This window comes from Exophiala aquamarina (genome assembly GCF_000709125.1).
Source record: "Exophiala aquamarina CBS 119918 chromosome Unknown aczIA-supercont1.3, whole genome shotgun sequence".
NCBI classification, from domain to species: domain Eukaryota; kingdom Fungi; phylum Ascomycota; class Eurotiomycetes; order Chaetothyriales; family Herpotrichiellaceae; genus Exophiala; species Exophiala aquamarina.
Genome location: NW_013550585.1, coordinates 1,433,322 through 1,453,765, shown reverse-complemented (window position 1 = coordinate 1,453,765; position 20,444 = coordinate 1,433,322). Strand labels below are relative to the sequence as shown.

Genomic DNA, 20,444 nt, shown 5'->3' with positions numbered 1-20,444 from the left:
TGCTTTGTAGATGAAGACTCTCGAGATCAAGCTCGCCCTCATCAGCAACAAGTGTAAGCAGGGGCACCAGGGCCATCCTACTACACACCTCGGAAATGGGTGACCTGTTTGTCGCACGGGGCACTGAAGCATTTCCCCAGTACGGAGACCGCACTTCAGCACACCCATATGTTGATTGAAACGTTTTGAAACAGGCATCCAGCCATGCCATTCGGGCAGACAGACTTTCGACATGTGGGGTTTGCGACAATGTCACGGCAGCTCACAAGTATCAATGTATTTATCATGGAGCAAAAAAGAATAGGGATTCGTAATGGCCAGCAGTTGTCAGTTGACCTGAGCGTTGTGGAACATGCTTCACGTTAGAGAAGACTGAACAACAAACCCGAGAAGCAAACGAGAAACGTACGACAGAGTATCTCAGTCGAGTTTCTCAACCAAAATATTTGGCAGATAACTCAAGCCTTGAGGCCGACCTTCAAAAGCTAGAAAGCATCATAAGGCTAAGAGATTCTTTGTTCGCTTGATGGCTGAGGAAAGCCTGAAACAATCGGCCACTACTTTGCAAGACTCAGCGGAATATTGTAGAACGCCGATCACCCTTGTCACATCTGACACGGTACCCTTCTCCACGTTGTATCTGCCTCCACCTAGCTGGCCTCCACACTGCGGGCAGATCAACTGGCAGAGATCAGAGTCTATAATGTCCTCAACCTCTTATTCCTTCAGACCCTCCACCTTATTTAGGGGGAGGAAAAGGCTAGTATTGACTAAGCATAGAATTATCAGAGGTATAGTAGAGTAGCCTGACGACGTTGCCTTTTTCATGCAATATCCTAGTGCCCAGAAAAGAACGCGATCAAATTTCTCAACTTGGAACCAGTCTTTGCGTCTAAGCACTTCTGCCTCAACTAGGAGGCATGTATTTCTCCGCCATTACCACAGTCTGACTTACTTCTCAACCAAGAAAACGAGAAATAATCAAGGCCCGTAAGTTTTGCTATAATTTAGAAGCAGGCTTGAACAAGCACCATAAATACAATCCGGTAAATCTATCCGATGCATTTGGAAAGTGCGCTGCACTCGCCGCCGTCGTGGCGTCTAAGAAGGAAGTCAAGATGGCGAATTTTCAGTTATTATTCGGCTTTCACGAATCACATCTAAGTAACTTTCTATATAGGGTTGCACGATAAGCAGCTAATATGCCCCCGAACTAACCTACACCGATTACTACATTCGTTTAGGAAAGGGAGCGTGGCCGCTTTAATCGGGCATATGAGGGAGCACGTGAGAGCATCGGGAGAGCATAATGCGGGTGGACGGTGTGGTCCGTATGAGAGAACAGAGTATTAGAGAGCTTGTGCAGGGAGCTGACTAGCACGCTTGGCGCCAAGGCCCAACAACAGGGAGCACGGGGGCGCGTCAGGAGAGTGCGAGGGAGTTGCTCGTACAGGGGAGTAGTAGGTACTCGTAAGTATGCTAAAGCATACAGCCGGGGAACGCCGTTCGGTTCCTTAAAGCTAGTAATAGTTTAATAGTTTCTCTTTACTACGAGTAGTAATCAAACCCTACCTAAAACGCTACTTATCTAAAATTAAAGCTAAGATTGTATCCTTCGCCCAAGACTAACGGGCGAGGCCGGCGCTAAGAAAATTGTCCGTACTCGTAGCCATTCGGGAAGGGATGTTCCATACGGACGGATTACAAGTACTTCTAAGCCCTTATTACCCACCATTCTCTTCCTTCCCTAGAAGTTCCACATAATATTGGGGGGCCAGAAATCAGCCCTACGATAACTAAAATAACCTAAAGTAGACACAACCGCCATCTTTTCATCTTTCGATTCATTCCTCTTGCCTCCAGTTCGTTTATTCATGGCAGTCACACACTGGGGCATTTTCTAGATCATTACCTAGCAGCAGTATCACTGTCATCGTTCGTGTTGACATGGAAATACGAGCAAACCAAAAACGCGTGTATCCCAAGAATAAAGAAGGGAAAACCCAACCTGGCCAAGACGAAAACGGAATGATCCTATTCTCATGGTCAAATCGGCCGAGTCCCAAGTATCATCAGCACTAGCCGCATCAAGTCAATGCTATGGTTCAAAGCGAACAGGGAATGGCGAATGCCAAGCGAAGTCTACTCCTGTCATCCAGATCATCTGCATCGTTGAGTAATCGCCCCTACGGTGGCTTGTGAGGTGTCAGAGTATCATTGGTATTTACACTTACAAAAGTCTTGTTCGATCCCATTCCTGGGTACCTATGTCAGCCGGTGGGGGTCAGCGCTTGCATGCGGAACTTGTTATAGGTAGTAATGGCCCTCTTGGGAGCACCAGCCCCGCCCCGTGTTACGGTAAGAAGTTAGAACTATCAGACCTATATATAATCGCATTATCTTGAGCCATAATTGGTAGTTATCCAAAATCATACGTGAGGTACTCACGTCAGTAAAGCATGGACTATGCTGGTCATAGGGAGCACACACATTCAGTTGGGATAGCTAGAAGCGGCATCTCATTGTCTAGGAGTGCCTATTTCTGGCAGGGGGGCAAGAAGTCCTTGATATGTCTGTCACGTGCAGCCGCTTCGGTCAATGGGCCGCTGGTCCTATATGAACTGTTCTGGATGATGTGAGCGAAATGCTCCTTGGGTCAAGGTACTTTACAGTCTCTGCTCTTTTAATTCCTTCCCTCCCATTGCCTTGAACGCCGCGTGTTGCCCGTTCAAACAGGATATCTCAATATGTCTAACCCTCCTTTCCCTCCTCAGCCCACTTCAGCAGCAATGGCCTCCCCACCAATAGCCCCGCCAACTGGTCTCCCGCCAAATAGGGGAGGGCTCGCCCCTGGTCCTGGTCCTGGTCCTGGTCCTGTTCCGAGACAGCAACCTGGGGGAGGAAGACCGATCGCTCCGCTCCCAGACCCCTCGGGACAAGTGAACCCGACAGTTACCCCGGTTCGTATTGAGCAAAATGCAGGATGGGAGTAAGTCGAGCCAAACTGACCCTTACTAGTATATTCTCCACTCATGCATTCTAGGGTTTATGCAATACACGGACTGAACAGTGATATCAAGACTTGGGAAGGACCAGGTGGCTTCAACTGGCTAAACGAACTCTCGGCTCACCTCACCCGGAGTGGCGGAGAAGCAGTTTCCACCTTCCGAGTGGGCTGGTCCACCAAACCTCTATCAACCACAAATTTCTCTACTTCTATTATGTCCAGTGCCAGGCCACTTGCAAACACCATTATCGGTCGAAGAGGAGAGAGCGCAGTACGTAGGCACTGTTCCTTTGATACCCGGCACGATTTTTATATGCTAACCTTTTTTTACAGGCCTTGGCTGGCAAAAACATTGGCCGAACGCCAGCCAAAGTAATCCTGATTGGACATAGCATGGGCGGCATCCTCGCTCGAGCTGTAAGTGCCACCGGGATACCGATGCCACTGACATGGTTGCTTCATCGGTGATTGGGCTGACACAAAGTTATTGCAAAGTTAGTGGGATTCATGCACAAAGAAGGTGCCCCTGTTTATCAGAGCTTTTTGAGATCCATCGCGGGGGTAATTCTCCTTGCATCGCCATCTCAAGGTTCGAGTCTAGGAAACATCGCATCTCCCTTGATTGAGGGGTTGGCTGCGTTGACTGGGGGCATGGCCTCAGCGATGAACTGGCACCATCTTGCAGCCCTGAAGCCCAGTTCCCCAGAGTTGCTCACGATTACCCAGGATTTTAACGAGTACTGTCGATGGTTCCAGAGCTCCTTTAGTCGATCGCTCCCAGTACATGCACTCCGCGAGACTGTGGGGATTGGACTCCCAAGGATTAGACTTACTGTCATGGTACGTCACGATTGGCCCGCAGGATGCTGGTGCGAAGCTAACCCATTTGATTCTGCAGGTTGTGTCACTTCAATCGGCGGACATTCCATCATCAACTGCCGCGTTGGTCCAAGGGAAGGTTGCAAATCTTCAAGGCCTGAATCACTTGCAGGTGACTGGCTATTCAAGTATGGAAGATCCAAATCTGCGGATCATCCTTTCTTCCTTTTTGGAGATGCAAAGTACAGACAGGAGACTGGGTCGTCCCCCGCCTCCCGGAGCTGGGGGAGGTCATCCACCCATAACCGGAGGGCCTCCGTTTAGTGGTATTCCACCTCCACCTGGAGCGCCTGTGGGCCGCGGTATCCCGCCTCTCGGTGGGCTAAGCGGTCTACCACGAGGGGGAGGTACTCCAGCAGGGCGTGGTCGCGGAGCAGCAGTAATGCCTGCCCCTGATCAACTGCGAGGGTTGGCGAGCGGGCTTCAGCAAGGTGGTCCATCGGCTGCACAGTTCTAACCTTGATGAGGGCAGTCCTTTTGGTGTTGTTTGCAGCTTTTGTGTATATGGTCCGGAAAGGCTTGATTTCGACTTCGAGAGCAGTCCTAACTTGATGTTGCTGCAGAGGTTGCATACAGTGTCGGGTCTCAGATTTCGTGTAATACTGTGATATCTGACTCATCCCGCTGGAGGCACAATGGAATTAACTGAGGCTTGTCTTTCCTACTACAAGAAGTACTTGTTCAATAGATCGCCATTTCCGCGTCCTAGAGTAGTCAATTAAAAGAAGGCTATGGGTTTCAAACTTTCGACTCTATATAAAATCGACTCTATATAAAATCAACTCTATAATTTCCGACTCTAGTATCTTACTAAGCGTCGCTAGAATTGAGATCGGTCTCTAAGCTTTAGTAAGGATATAAAATCTCTTCACCGGGCTTTTTTGGCGGTGTAATCTTTATATACTTTTACTAACTAGGTAGTATTTCCACGGTAAATAGTTGTCGTTCTAGGTCTTCCATGGTGATGGCAGGCATCGGTAAGGGGAACCTTCGTGGTCTAAAGCCTTCGTTAGTTATTTGGCCACCTTTGAGGTCCTCTGAATTTCAGATTCATTGTGTACGATTGATCTCTGATTGAATGCTCGATAGGCATCTCTCGTATTGGCTGCACCGTCAGATTTAAGGCAATTATCCAGCAGTGGCGTGACCTCGTGTTCGCTTCGATGTCCAGGGCGAAACGGCTCCAGACAAAAAGGGCTCGATGTTATGGGGTCTTACTGCGTTAGGAAATGCCATGCAAAAAGCAAGATTCTAAAGATTGCGGCTGCTCTTTTCCCTCGCAATTGCGACTACTTCCCATTGAAGTATAATGCACAGCCTGAAGGCGCTGACCAACCACAAGATAATGCATTCCTTCCATTTCAGTAAATCTCCACTAAGAGCCGCGCTGAGGGTCACCTGGGAAAGAAAGAATTTGCGGCCTTCGTAGTGCGAAGGGTTTTAAACTCCAAACCAGTGTTGTTCAAACAATTCCAAAATGGCTTCTCTGGATTGGAACTCACAATAGGCCCACCAGAGCTGTCATGAGACGCCTCCTTGTCCCCTACGAGGCGTCTCTCGACAGCACTAGGCTGCATATTTGCGAACCGATTCTCCGTCTCTCTTCTAGCGGCGGAGCAAATCCGAGAAGTCATGAGCGCTCCCAAGTCGCGAGTTGACACGCCCTGGTAACGTGCAGAGAAAGGCGCTCGCCTGGTGTATCTAGAATTGCGCCTCGCATAACGTTTCCCTACCGTCCCATCGCCAATGAAATGTTTGTTTGGTCCTTTTGGCTCTGAGAATGCCAAATACATCAGGGCGGAACTTGACGGTGACAGTTCCGGACACGTGCTGACCCCACTGAGCCAATAACGTCGCCCTGTGATTTTAGGGCTTGTGCAAACTTATTGCCACGCACTGATGTAGAGGTGACTTAAGGCGCTGTTTTCCATGGTTCCATGTCCTCGAGCAATTGTAGGAGTCATTATTTGTCAATTGACAACACAACCGCCTTTCGCGGAGTTTTCCGGACGGGCCATCTAATTATCTCGGGACTGACTAGAGAGTGGCGGGACCTGGTGGGTGGTGGCGATTGGAGGAGCATGGATTGGGTGCGCTGAGGAGAGTTCTGCCTGCCGCTGACAGGAGAGTGGGTAGATTCATTCGTTGACAGCTCGACCTTGCTGCAGCCATCGGCGCCATCAGGAAGCAAACAAAGCTGGAAAAGCTGACTGGAGCAGGATATGTTGTTTACCTACGCATCTTTCTGAAATGAAGCCTTTGTGGGCATCAGAAGTACAAAAGCGCGATGATGGGCCTTCATTTCCGCCGTTTACTTGGATTGTGTTAACTATAATCTTCCCCCCCTTGATCCTTCTTCCCACCAATTACTTTAACCGGGAATTGATAGCCCTCATTCATTTCTCAACGACCAAACGTCAAGCATGAGCGGACAAGTCGACTTAGACAGACAGCTTGCTTTGTGGATGTGGAAGGAAAAGATGAAGTGCGGACATATTCGTAATACCGTGGAATAAGGGGAATTCATTCTGACACACGTTAATCTAGTTCCCGCGGCTATTCGCAATCCTCCTCATCTTCTCAATACTCCTTCCTCAGCAGAACCTCGACTCAAAGCAGAACCGATGGAGTATTAGATCAAGGGGCCACGGCTGCAAAAGGAGCAATGGTGACTGGAACTGCCATTGCCCTTGGAAGCCTAGCAGATCCAACTTTGATTTGTCAGACTACGGGAACCATTATGGCTGGAGGTGGCGCAATTGCTGCAGTTTCGATTTGGGTGTGCCAGAAGTGCAAGAAGCAATTCCGCTGTTGGAAGGATAAGCTGCACGCAATGAAATGCGATAAGGATGATTGCCTTCGATGTTTGCTCCTGTGAGCAACGCGTACGTCATGCACGGAGGATGTCTACTGAACCGCGGCGACGATATGTCCTTTGAGCCAGGAGTCTGTTTCATGCCTGGGCACATGATTATATGTTGTTACCTGAGTGCTCATGGCCGTAACCATGCATATTTGTGCGCGATCAGGCTGAAGGGCGTCTCATAGGCAAAAAGTTAGCCAGAATGCAGGCGGCATGCACAGCTGTCACTCGGAGCTGGCTAGAGCAAGATCAATCTACACCCATTTGATCTTGTCGACAATATTGTACAATCTGTTGACTGCTACAACATGGTGAGTTTCTGGAAGTTCAGCTTTCTGAATTCTTGTATACGGTATTACTGCTATTGCACGTTCACACCTTCAATGCGAACTCTCTCCAGCGTGAAGGAAGTGCTTACGGGTGAAGATTTTAGTATTGACAATATAACGGTAACTTATTCTTCGGTAATTCATAAAGGACAGTGCAACTTAGTCAGCGAGTTCTTAGCAATTTTTCTGATGAGTTGTTGGCAAATATGACTCTGTTGTAGGTCTGTTTTAAGGGTCTGGGCAGGGACCCCTAGACCCCCCTATTTAGGGGCATATAGAGGGCATATTCTGCCTATTTTCTACAATTTCTACACCAGTTTTCACCATCAAAATGGCTATGTTGGTTTCGCCACCATGAGTCCACTCTCCGCCTTCATCCCCATGGTTAGGTATCGGTTGCGCCGATTCGAAACTCGCAGCACTCCATGCAACTTGCATCCATCTTGAGCGGGAAAGTAGTAGGTTCTTATTACAATATAGTTAGTTTTCTACAGTATTTATTCTAGCGCTTTACCTTAGGGAATTCGTTGATTTATTATTGATAGGGATTCCGAGTCCTTACCTACTTCTTCTCTTCTTAGGGTGATAGAGGGTGCTTAAACTCACCAGGAGGATTTCTCAATCTTTGAACTTGTCAAGGAGATGTCATAAATGTCCACTGGACACATACTCACAGCGTGGTTGATGGCAACGATCGCATCCATCAACGGAGATGTTGAGCCCTTGGCAGTTCGTCTGTGACCTGGTTGGGAGAAGTCGGACCAGGTCGTCTATGATCGTCATCCTGACCTCGTCACGGAGACTCCCTTCCTTGAATAGGTCCTCTGCCAGCCGGTCACGCTAGGGCATTGGCTTCCTGGTATATATAGAGTCCGATTCGTATTGAGAAGGCCGTAGCTGAGAAATATGTCAAATGCAGCCATCGGCCTTATGATAAGGCGGACTCAAGTCTCATTGGCATCCCGATTCAGCTGCAATCATTTGGCCAGAACAGTCTGATCTATATTTCCTGTTGGTCGCATGTAAGATATAGCCTCAGTGTTAGAGCCCGACCTTGGTCTCGACCTTCCAGGGTGAATACTAATTGCGCCACTCAATTATCCGCCAAGGGTCTTTGCGCAGAAGGCTGAATGTATTCCACTACTTCATTATTCCACAATCTGATAAAGGGCGGGGTCATCTCTTTGTGAACTTCATTTGAAGGGACCAACAGCCATCGTGCTTAGGTGTTCAAGTTCTGTCAGATGGAGAGCCCGATTCCTTCGTGAAAACACACCTGTCCTTAGTGCGCGAAGCCACCATTTGGTTACTTCTTCGCTGGCCTCACCCACACCTTTCGCTTCGTTGTCTTTGAGCATGGAGCCCTTCGCCCATCCATTCCACCTTCCTCCCCACCATCTTCCAACCAACGCCGGGATCTTAAAATTTGCCTCCTTCGCTACCCTCACCTGGGACACTCAGCGCGAAATTATAAAGGGAAGATGTAAGAATGCTAGCGTTCGTGATGAGGCTGGCTGTTGAAACCCAAAGGTTAGATGAGTCTAGATCTATCATCCGAAGTCAAGAAACAACCTCGCATAAAATTTGCTAATCGTTCAATTTAAGTTTGGAAGCCGCCGGCCCTTCTTCGGGATGTGATTGGCGATGCCAAGCGATTGTAAAGACTGCGGTCTACTATATCGCTTCGACGCATCCGAACTAGCTCCGAGAGCTATTCAAACGCTATCCGAAGCGGGCCCGAGAGCGTCCAGGCGCTAGTATAGTACGTACTTAGGATACTATATAGTCTGACGAGTCCCTCGGACCGTCTTAGGAATGATCATGTCCCCTTCCCATCACAGGGACGACCCCAGACACTCAAGCTCAAGCTCAAACTCAGCGCGCTAGTCCTTTTTCAGATCTGAATCAAGGCAAAACTCCCGCCGTTCATCTGGAACTTCTCGCTGAGGCTTTTCGCTCTACCGCAAGCGGCAGTGTCGCGGGATTCTTGGAGGTCCCATGCGAGATGAGAAGTGAGACTGGTGGAATGCGGCTCGCCTTCACTGACGCTGAAGATAATGCGGTGGCTACTGAGATACGGTGGGCGGAGGCAGTGGTCGAAATCCCTGGCGGCTGTACATTCGCTCTTGCATCGGGGGACGAGGACGCGGACCATTCTATCATTGCCCAAATGTTCTTGCAGTCAACATACTTGCCTGTAAATTTGGAGGATGAAACTACGGGACTCGACCAGGCCAATTGGGATTGAAAGGGTGGACCCCTCTCAAACGACCTGAGTCGTTGACGGCAATGCAGGGAACGCTCACTGGCTACCAATCATAATTTATAGAAATGATAATCAGCCGGAAATTGACCGTCTGGGACATAAGTGTTAACACGCTGACCCAGAGATTGAAAATACGCTTGCGGAGGACGTGGGAGGCGTCGATGGCCCCGGATGCCAAGACTGAGGTGGTACGCCCTCCGCCAGTGTTGACCAGACAGGCGTATACATTAACAATCAAGAGCTACACCTGGAATTTTCAATACTCGAACGTCCAATGCAATCTCCTAGGCAAAAATAGTCCAAAACCAATACGTTCTAATCTCCTGAATTTTGGATTTCACTTTCTCTATAACACGCTACCACCTCTCACGCAAGTCTAAAGTCTTGTCGTCACAGTGCCTGCTCGCTCCAGCGTATGAACGGAAGCATTTTGGTACTGTGGACATAAAAACTATCATAATAGCATGTCTGCGGCGTCCGAACTCTCGCTCGAGGGCGGCTGTGCTTGCAGAAATGTCCGTTACCAGGCCTCCGGGGAGCCTCTTATAGTGCACTGCTGCCACTGCCACTGGTGCCAGCGCGAGTCTGGGTCGGCGTTCGTAATCAACGCTCTCTATTCTGCCGAGCGCGTGACGTATCTAGGCGCCGATCCGAACCTAGTCGTCACTCCCTCACAAAGCGGCAAGGGACAAACCATCGCACGATGTCCGAAGTGCCATGTGGCGGTGTGGTCGAACTACTCCGGCGGAGGACCGCTTGTAAGGTTCGTCCGCGTGGGAACCCTGGATGGCCCGCACAGACTTGCACCCGATGTCCATATCTACACTGGGTCTAAGGCGCCGTGGGTTGGGCTGCCGGAAGAGGTGCCTACTTTCACCGAGTTTTACGATGTGACGAAGATTTGGGCTCGGGAGGTCGATGAGAGGAGATATGCCGTATGGTTGAAAATCCAGGCTGCTCGAGCTTCTCGGGATGCTGGTTCTAATGCTTAGAACCAGCCACTGCGATCGGTCGTAGAGGGTGTGCGCGTTGGCGAATTCGTGAATTCGTGGATCTGAGTGTGAGCATAGTTAAGCCATGATGGCCTGATGAAAATGAGCACCGGAATTTTCTTTCGATGAAGGTGGCTGCGCGAAACGGCACTTCCTTTGGCTGCTTTAAAGGCCATTGAGGAAGCAACGTTTGAATTTCGTGGATCTGCTGGGACGCGCCTGAGCCCTCCCGTGTCCAGTCCCACCCGAATCCTACAATAAAGGAGAATCGAAATAACTCCGTACGGTAGCGGGAAAAAAAAACAGATGAGAAGTTTCTTCTGTCGCTTTTTGCAGCTTGAATGTGGATTTTGTATTGAATTACCTTGATTATCTATAATGTCAGGTGGTGCACCATCTTCTGATGCCATTTTTTGGTCTCAAGCCCGGTTCCATCGCCATGCGGCTGACTTGCTCAGTGCTCAATTCAATACAGTCAGAACCACTCCAAGAGTCGTAAAAAGATGCCAAGCATCGGTGCCAGAGGCCATGTTCTCGTCTTAATGGTCAAATCACTACCCTCAGCATCTTGCGTCTTCTCAGCAGAACCAGCTTCGTCGCTGTCACCGATCTCTGAATCTTCGCCGTGGGCAGTTTCTTCATCACAATTCAGTTCATCAGTGAGGTCAAAAACTTCGACACACGGCTTCACCATTTGCGCGCCCCGAAGGTTTGGCTAGACATTCCATCGAAGGCCAAAACTATGGTCATTCCGTCATGGACCAATTCGCGGAGACAGCAGATTATTCGGATGTGATGGATGGTGGTGACAGGAATGCGCACGAAAGGGATCTGACGGCCTGGGACTAGCGGCGCGCACCCGTGTAATTGTGGTTTGCCCTGCAATTCCATCTATTTGTATGTTGCGTATTAGTTAAAGGTACGGAGCGTACTACCTCTTGAGCGGCTTCTTTGGTCACGGAATCCATTTTGAGTTGTACAGAATGCAGATATGGACGAATCTGGAAAGGCTTTTGGGTTTTTGGTTTGTGTTTTGTGTCTGGGATGGAATGGAAACACAAAGAGAGAGCGCGGTAAGTTGAGATCGACTGTACACGCGCAAATGGATATAGAGATTTCTTTCAGTGCAGAGAGTAGTTGTCTTTGCATTAGATGCATCTTTTGGGGGCGGTTGCGACTGTCGTGACCATTCGGTGGACAAGGAAGCCCTGTGAGACTGGTGTCCACAGATCGTCTGTGCTAAAGCATAATACAAAGGCTATTGTCCAAACCTGCATTTATTTGTCCATCTCCTCCTGGCACTAATGCTCGATATTCTGAAATCTCTGAAAGTGTCCGTGGTGCTTCTCAATCCTTCAGTTTGTTGGTGAACTCAGCTGCAGCTCTCCGCTGGGCTTCCACTTCCTCCAACTTTAGCTTCTTGGTACTCGTACTGGATCAATTTTCGGGATAATCCCCACCCTTCAGTTCAGTGGCATTTTCCAAGATATCGATCAAGGCGTTGCTGCGCAGACACATGTTTTTCTCCTCATCTTGTTTCGTATCGACCCGTCATGACCGATTCTCCCCTCTTCAAACTCATGAAATGTGAATTGATGCTTATCCAAACTATATTCCTCTATCTTTCCGACGGTGGCGCTGAAAGTCGACAGATTATCCGTCCAAGGGTGACGATCGGACTTGAAAGCAGCGAATAGTTCTCCCCGATGATGAGACAAGCCGGCAGGGGCCTTCGGAGCCGCTTTCGGCATCAGCCTGGGGTGACTAGTTACGAAAATAGTTACAAAATTACCTGTCGAACGTTATCTGACACGCAGACTGTAAATTGTCGTAACATTGAAAAGGAAAAATGAATAGTCCAGGAAGGAATACGTCTAAGTAGTCCACGGGCGAAGCCACTTGCGTGGGACTGTGTTCCACGCAGCCTTGTCGTTGCCTTCACCCTCAGTTATTCCAAAGCAAATGCTCTCAGATCATTCTATCATCTCAGCAACACCTCATCTCACCCATACCAATCGTGGCAAAGAAAACTAAGCAAGACCCATCACCTGGTCCTCCACCTACGCCGCCAACTCAAAGCGGACGCAAACACCCATTACTCCTCGAGGAATACCTAGCGATGATCGATCCATCGTGCATGCATCATAGACAATTTGTATTTGAATCGTCATCCTCACGAGTGGACCAAAGACTGAGGTCGGGTCTCCCCTCGATTTCTAATACCGCTGAGTGTGAAAAGATGGTGAGGTGGACGTCGAGTTAGGATTTCCAGGCCGTGTGGGGTTAGCAATGCAAGGCTGCGAGGACACGTGGGTCCGGGGTTTGTAAAAGGGGGTTTCTGGCCTCGGGATACTTTCCCCATGATTTCTGCGACATGAAATATTCGTACAGCCTCAGTTATAATTATGTTAAATTCTCATGCTATGCATATATCGAGTACTAAGTAAGACGGCGATGCAATCGACACCCTGAACTCCAAGGGCATTCCGTGTCATGTATATCGTCCCCCGCTCAAAACCCAAACTATTCAACTCTGATTCTTGCTAGGCGACTGGGCATCACCAACTCCGCCACAACTTGGGTGGCTAGAAGAATCTAGATAAACTCAAGAACGGGCATGCTCCGTATCCTGCCCTCTCTCCTTGCCCTTTCCTTGCGCAAGTGCAACTTGCTCTGCAACACCCTGGGATTTCCTGTGGCCCTGGCTGGTTATCATTTCATCGACACTTTCACCCAGCCCGAGCCCCAGTCTGCCTGTGCCCACACTAAATGCAATGAGCGACCCAGGGTTCAAATCTTCTCCTGACTTTTGTAGTGGCTTCGGTCTACTATCCCCTGCAGAATGAGATGTGGGTTCCAACTCAGCAGGCTCGGCGGTAAGAGACATCGAGTTCTGACCACCCAAGAGGGGGTCGATTTGAGCACTCGTGCCGGTTTTGGCCGAAACCAGTTTTGTAGAACTAGGACTAGCTGTCAGAACATCTGCGATTCTTGCACTCAAGGCCGTCACATCACTGCTGTTGCTGTCGGATCGATCCGCCTCACCACGCGATCTGGCTTTTTCAATTTCTGCCATGAGTGAGGGATCTTCCTCTTCAAACTCCTCATCGTCACTGCCCTCGAAGAATCGATCACTCCAGCGAGCACTGTCCATTCTAGCAAGCCTGGCTAACGCGGCTCGACTGGAACTCATATTGGAGTAGTCGGTTGCGTTTGAGGGTTTGGAGAAGGTGCTGGTAGTCTCGCCTGATGCGCTGACCTTACTGACAAGCTCAGAGATGTCATCACGAGACTCACGGATCTCGGAGTCAGTGCGGCCAGGACGTCGCTTGGTCTCTTCTCGGATCTTCCAGTGCGCGTGCAGCTTTTGCAGGTCCTCATGCACGCCATCAACCGTAGATGGCAAGGCCGCTGTTGCGGGCACGTCAGTAGTGCTGTGCGACCGCTCCAGCTCATTGGCGTCTGCCTTCCCGTCTGTAGACTCTTCCTTGGGAGGCTCGGTCTGGCCTCTAACCTCCTCGCCAGTCGGTAAAACCGCTTGCTCTGCTGCATTGGCGCGCTCGACGGGGGCTTCATCATCGTCGCGAGTTTGTGCGGCAGCAGTGTATGCAAAATGGGTGTCACACAAGTGCTTGACGACTGGCCAACCGTATGCATTAGCAAACATACGACGGACGATCATGTTATTGTGAGCGTCTGGTTCTAGGCGAACGAGCACCTTTCGCCACGAAAGATCCTTGTGGTAAGCTCTGGCTATCTTCTCTTCGATTTTCATGGGTCCTACGCTTGGCTGTGGGGTGAGTGTTGACTGGCTTGATTCGGATGGATGGGAGTCAGTCGGGCTCTTAGGCACAACAGATGATTGTGAGCCATCTCGTGAGGCTGTTCGCCTCATGATCAGTGTTCGCTGTCGTTTGGTTGGGGGTGGTGGAATGTCTTGTGGATGGTAAACACGGTCGTGATGGATTGTTCTGGGTCTTGCGCTCGGGTCGAGGATAAACTCCTCTGACGGTAGAGGTGGATTTAGAAGGTCTCCAGCAGATTCAAAAAAAGTTGTTCTCGGAGGTGCTTGAACATCTTCATTCTCGGAGTTGTTAGTGTACAGCGATGAGCCGCGAACGACACCTCTTGACCTACCGCTTTGGTCATCACTGACACCACTGTCTTGGGAAGTGCCACGAGAATGCTCGGGTTCGGACTCGTGGTGGTTATTGTGATGCATTGTCTGGCCGCGGCGATAAATTTTCTGAGTCTTTCGTGGGCTTTTGGGTGGCTGCTGGCCGGCTTGTGGCTTGAAAAGACTCAATAGCCCAGACCACAGATTGGCGCCTGAGGTGACTGATGAATCGTCAGCTTCCCCAACGGGTGATGAAGGCTTGTCTAGGAACTGGGTCTCGTCAGGTTCAGCCTGTTGATCGAAATCGAAAGCCTGACTTGCATCTGCTTGCGGAACAGCTGACTCGGGATCTGGTGAGTTTTTGCCTGATCGATTGCTTTCGTCACCACTGTCGCCGAATAGGTCGTTCCAAGTGAGTGCCTTTCTTGAAGCACTCGCATTTTGGCCCGTCATCTCGGCCCAGCCCCAGCCGACCATAGTACCAACAAGACCATTCTCTCTGCGTGCCTTGTCCACACGTCCGAGCCCTCTCCAATCGAGAAATAGCAGACATGATGTCCGCAATGGAACGATTCCATCATTCACGACGTTAGAATACACTGTGCGATTGCGGAACTTCTTGAGAGCAACGTGTGCCGGACCCGTAGGGAGAATTCGGAGAAGAGGCTTTGCACCTGGGTCAGGTTCCTTCTCAGCCTTTTGTGACTCGTTGGTGAGGCCGCTGATGACGGCTCCCCATCCACTCTTTGCAATCGTCGGTGCACGCCATGTCAATCCAAGATCCTGACCAGTTCTTCCAACAAGCCCAAAATCCAAAGCAAATTTGACATACATTGGATTTTCGTTGCTGAGACCAAGAAAGGGAGAAGCCAAGGCCACAAAGTTGACGGGTTTGATTATATCAAAAAACTCAGGAGAATGCTTCTGGATGTAGGCAATAGCATATGTCTGAATTAACCCACCAAGAGAGTGGCTGATGAAGGAGATACTGGTAATTCTGTACGGCAGATTGTGCTCTTTGTGGTGTTCATCTTTGACAATGCTGCTGTGTTTATGTATTGGCTGAGTTCCATCCGAAGAAGAGGATTTGGATCCTGTTAAGGTCTTGGTAATTGTCTTGGATATTGAACTCTTGACTGGCAGGTATGGTTGATCTGGATATGTGAGGGAAAGCACGTACTTAGCGAAGCGTTTCCCCAGATATTGGATGCCACGTTCTGTCTTGACCGCGTTGCCATTAAACCCTCGCACGATGACTTGCTCTTCGTCATCATCTGTGTCGTCATGGTCGGACCTTGTGACGGATACCTCGGGTGTTGATCTGGTCCTTTGATCGATGGCATCCCGACCGAACTGGTTGGATTCTGCCATCCGTCGCATACGTATCTCAGCCCTCCTCTTCTTGGAGGCCTCTCGTGCCTCTTTGGCCGTTGTGTCGATGCTTTCTTTCAAATACAACATATCAGCTCCCAAGTTGCTGTGGAGGCCATGAGTGAGAAGAACGAGATGTATCTTTCTCTGTTTGCGCTGTTCCTTGTGGTCTTTCTCCTCAGCGTCTCTCTTGTCTCCGTGTCGAGGCCCTTCTTGTACCTTGACATGGCCATGTTCCTCCCATTCTGGAAACGCTGGAGTATTCCACAGAGACTCTGTATCGTCGATGAACAGTCGAATCGCCTTGGAGAATACGCCTCTTGGTTGACCTGTAGCCTTCGCGCGGCTGTGTTGATGATCTTCCAACCTGGCCGGCGCTCCGTGACCCGAGCCGATTACTCCGTGGAAGCCCAAGTCCACCGATTTCTCATCTCGGCCGACGAGTAGCTCGTAGTGCACAGCAGCACTAGTGGAGAAAAGGACTTGAGATGCGATCTCGATGACCCAGGTAAAAGACTTCCGCTCACTGCTTCCAGGGTCATGTGCCCTCGTGTTAGTGTGGTGGGCATCCGCGCGTACTTCCTCCGGAACCGTCAGTTTTGCAGACCAGGAACCTCCGGCTTTCAGTTGAGGCTCGAACTCCGGGGCGCCTTCTTCCTTCACTCTTTCATGCTTCTGGTAAGGATTGAACGTGAAAGGGTAGCAGGCAACATAGAGGGTGTAAGGACCATGGAGGTAAGCGGCTCTCAGCGGGATGGCCGCAGTGTTTTTGATCTTGACATAGAGATGGGAAGGAGGCGGGAGGATGCGATCGATGCTGGGTGTATATGTCAAGGTATATCTGAATCTGGCTCAGCGACGGCAACGGAATATATACTCTGGAAAAAGGAGGAACCTACCTCACAACCTCACCAACTTTGACAGAGCCTGTCTGATGTATCAAGAGCATATTGGCAAGACAGGAGTGGATGCGACTCGAGGAGCTAAGGGGTCTCGCTCGTTACCTTTGATTGAAACTGGAGCTTTTATCTCCAGAAATGCAGAGACATGCCATATCGAAGTTGATCCTGCCTGCGCCTTCAAGTCATGAAGTAGAGACTAGAGAGGGGCGCGAGCGCGAGAGGACATAAATCGGGAACGGAATGTATTCTGGTGATTTATGACATAACTCGAAATCCTAAAGCACGACCACCAGAGCACCCCCACACCTGTCAGCCCGATGGAGGCACGCGCACCGCGCCTTCCGCCTCACCGCCTCACCGCCTCACGTGACAGATTTATACAGCCACGTGATGCGTGCCCGTATCACTTCTCTTCCCATCTAAACTCTATTTCAGCCCTGCACAGCTCACGGCCCCGAGTCGGCGATTGATCTCCCCGAACATTTGACTAGGTTGCTGGTCAGCCTTAGGGAGTACTACACAATGTTTGGCGTACCAGTACTCAGGACTCGGTCTATATTGCTACTGCGGCAGACTTCGCCGTAGCAGTACCAGATCAATATTCATGTTTCCACTTTCTTCTTGCAACAGGGAATCGGTCTCTAGAAGGCCACGCACGAGATTACGGTGGGTAGGTACAGTAGACTCGGTAGACAAGCTGGATGACTTCGGCTAGTGTTTTCAACGGTACGCTTGTCTGCAAACACCATATTCAATACTATGTATACAATTGCTCCGCTTCAGATTCCAGGAATCTTGCCAAAAACGTGCGCTCCAGGGCGATCAGTTTGCCGCATGTGTATATATCTATATATTTATAGCTTGGACTTGAGCATCTCGTTAGGCGTGATAAGGGGGTCGTAGGCACGCATACCCAGTGTATCACCGGGGACCGTTGCTGTATGGTATCTCAGTCCAGTCGTGTCGACCATATCCGGCGTCAACTCCTCTACCTTTGAAGCACCGATCAAGCGCATGTTCATGACCATCTCGTCCTTCAAAAGCTGCATGGCGCGGTCTACACCAGGGAGACCGTAGGCAGACATTGCGAACAGGAAGGGGCGGCCGATACCCACGCCGTTGGCTCCGAGACACAGGGCTTTGATGATATCGGTGGCTCGGCGCACGCCGCCGTCGATGAAGATCTCGATCTTGTCTTGTAGGCCGCGTTCGCGCAGAACAGGCATGACTTCTGAGAGGACCTCGATGCCGGAGCGTGCAAAGTCGAGTTGTCGGCCGCCGTGGTTGGAAAGGACGACGCCTTGAACACCGGCTTCGATTGCCTTGAGCACATCTTCGACCCGCTGGACTCCCTTCAAGATGATGGGCATCTTGGTCACGCTCTGGAACCAGGGGATGTCCTTCCAGCTCAGACTGGGATCGATGAAGCTGGATATGGCTCTCGCAGCACCCTGTGACCTGTCCACGTTCTCGCCACTAGTGTTCTGGACGTTGGAGCCCGTGTCGTCAAACTTGCTGCGCATGTCCTTTTCTCGTCTGCCTAGCTGGGGAGCATCAACTGTGATGAACAGGCCTTTGCAGCCTCGGGCTTCGGCATGTTTGATGATCTTTTCTGTGATTTTTCGGTCTTTGTTGACGTACAATTGCAGCCACTGGCATTGGTCGCCTTCTCTGGCGTCGCAGATTTCGTCGAAGCTGCATGATGCTAGAGTGGGAATCATCTGGATAACATTGTGCTTCTTGGCGCCTCTGGTCAGAACGACTTCACCTTCTGGATTGCCGAGTTTGCCCAGGGCAGTGGCGGTGACGTAGAAGGGGATGTCGCATTTGGTGCCGAGCATTGTGGTGCTGATATCTACGTTTTCCACATCGACGAGGACCTTGGGGCGAAACCAAATCTTGTGGAAGGCGTTGTGATTCTCTCGCATGGTGATTTCATCGTCGGCACCCGAACTGTAGTATGCCCAGGCGGGCTTCTTCATGACCTCGCGAGCGACGCTCTCGAAGTCCATGAGATTATAACATGCCTCGAGCGGGGGCATCTTCTTGATGCGCTCTTGCCGGGCCTTTTCGTCTGGGCTCTCCTCCTTTTCTTCCTTCTGGACAGTCTCCATATTGACGGGCCCCAGGTGCTTGTCTTTGGGCAGGAACTTGTCCAGAGTGTCGGGTGGGTGGATGGGTTCATATTCTTCGGTGGCGTCTTTACCCGCATACTTCAGGATGATCTTGGGACCTCCAGGATGCTCTAGACAGGGAGGTTAGTTGAATGGGCGTAACTTGGCTAAGGTATGGGGCAGTAGGTACCGGGTAAGAATTCCGTCACATCGTATGCTTTGCCATGGACAATCACCCAGCAAGACTCTCTCGAATTGTGCTTTGCCACTTCATCACCAGTGAGGGTGCCGACGTCTGGCCGCTCTCCCTTGTCGCGATTCATGATTTCGTTAGTTGCGGACCAGCAGCGGATCGATCTCGGGATCTCGGACAGGTACTCGATTGCGAGAGTGGGAGGGACCAAAGAAGACGATGCAGAAGGCCAGGACAACTAGAGCAGCGAAGAGGATTAAAAGGAAACGGCCAATGCTATGGATCTGAGATTGAGATCGGATTAAATTCATGGGGAAAGAGTGGTAATGGAGATCCATGTTGCCGCGATTGGTGGAACAGGTGGGTAATGCTGATGTCGGTGGTGGTGGATGATGATGAAGCTCGGGCTCGTCGAGTGGATTTCCCATTTCTGTCTGGAGGCGGGGACAAGATCGAGGGACGGTGAGGGCGGTCTTCGCTCCGCCCACGAGGTAAAGTTCTTCAAGGGCTGGATCCGTACATACAGGCTACGGGGAGGGTAGGGGTTCAGATAACAGCAATATAGTTAGGTTCTAACTAAGCCAGGCGTGAAGTCTAGGCATGGCCACTCGGGCACACAGGTGCTACCAGGTGTTCTCTTACATGGTGCTGGTGCTGGTGCTAGGCGCTATTGCCCCGGGCCGAGGGTTCCACACTCAGTCACTGGCTCGGCAGCTGTTCTGCCGACGGGCACCATCAGGGGAAGTCGCCTTCTTGACGGCATTCTTGCCTTGGAACTGGGCGAGACCCGTAGGCAATGGTCAACGGGCAGGTATGTACCGCAGCCTGTACACAGGCGGTCTTAGGCGCAACCGAGGGGGCCACTTGCGTCCCCGATGTACCTGTCCCTGGTTCATGCCCGTCATATTCCCCTCGGAGTCAATCAGTCTTCATTCTTCAAGTGCAGTCTGCAGATTACATAAACTTCGAACCGAGTAGGGATGGATGGATCAACCATGCACCCGGAGATGGCGGACTTGTGTTAGTTAGCGAGTCGTGTCTGCATCTCTGTGTGGCTGGCCGACCACTTGGGCGCCGACCGACAAAGCACAACAAGCATCCGAACGAGAAACACCAAGTATTTGATCAACAGATAGAAAAACAACCATATAAAACAGGATACCCGTCTTCTAATTTCTCCTTTTGATGTGATTGCTGGGCAAATTATTGTTCCGTGCCTCGTAATTACTCCTTTCACCAGCCACCGGTTTGAAAGGTGCATCCGGTGCCTCATGTGCCTCATGTGCCACGGCTCACGAGGCATTCGTGTCTGGACTGGCCACCCAGATGCCCGTGCTCGTACTTCCGGGGTCACTTGAGGCCTCAGAGGCTCAGACGGTACTCCGCATGCAGGAGTAGATCTGGGGAAGAG

At 50.5% G+C, this 20,444-nt stretch overlaps 4 protein-coding genes across 4 annotated transcripts; 2 read left to right on the top strand and 2 right to left on the bottom strand.

The window, feature by feature from the left end:
* Nucleotides 1-2,747: 2,747 nt before the first annotated feature.
* On the top strand, nt 2,748-4,343 carry A1O9_04110 (uncharacterized protein; the record flags this gene model as incomplete). Its single annotated transcript, XM_013406402.1, has 5 exons — nt 2,748-2,989; nt 3,044-3,278; nt 3,341-3,424; nt 3,503-3,847; nt 3,906-4,343. The coding sequence occupies 5 exons, from the start codon at nt 2,748-2,750 to the stop codon at nt 4,341-4,343; spliced, it is 1,344 nt and encodes a 447-aa protein (XP_013261856.1).
* A 5,465-nt stretch (nt 4,344-9,808) lies between these two features.
* On the top strand, nt 9,809-10,336 carry A1O9_04109 (uncharacterized protein; the record flags this gene model as incomplete). The annotated part of the gene is made up of 1 exon (XM_013406401.1): nt 9,809-10,336. One exon carries the CDS (start codon nt 9,809-9,811, stop codon nt 10,334-10,336), a length of 528 nt encoding a protein of 175 aa, XP_013261855.1.
* A 2,605-nt stretch (nt 10,337-12,941) lies between these two features.
* On the bottom strand, nt 12,942-16,773 carry A1O9_04108 (uncharacterized protein; the record flags this gene model as incomplete). Its single annotated transcript, XM_013406400.1, has 2 exons — nt 12,942-16,665; nt 16,724-16,773. The coding sequence occupies 2 exons, from the start codon at nt 16,771-16,773 to the stop codon at nt 12,942-12,944; spliced, it is 3,774 nt and encodes a 1,257-aa protein (XP_013261854.1).
* Nucleotides 16,774-17,580: 807 nt separating this feature from the next.
* A1O9_04107 (L-lactate dehydrogenase (cytochrome)) lies at nt 17,581-19,163 on the bottom strand (the record flags this gene model as incomplete). The annotated part of the gene is made up of 2 exons (XM_013406399.1): nt 17,581-18,971; nt 19,031-19,163. 2 exons carry the CDS (start codon nt 19,161-19,163, stop codon nt 17,581-17,583), a joined length of 1,524 nt encoding a protein of 507 aa, XP_013261853.1.
* Nucleotides 19,164-20,444: the final 1,281 nt, after the last annotated feature.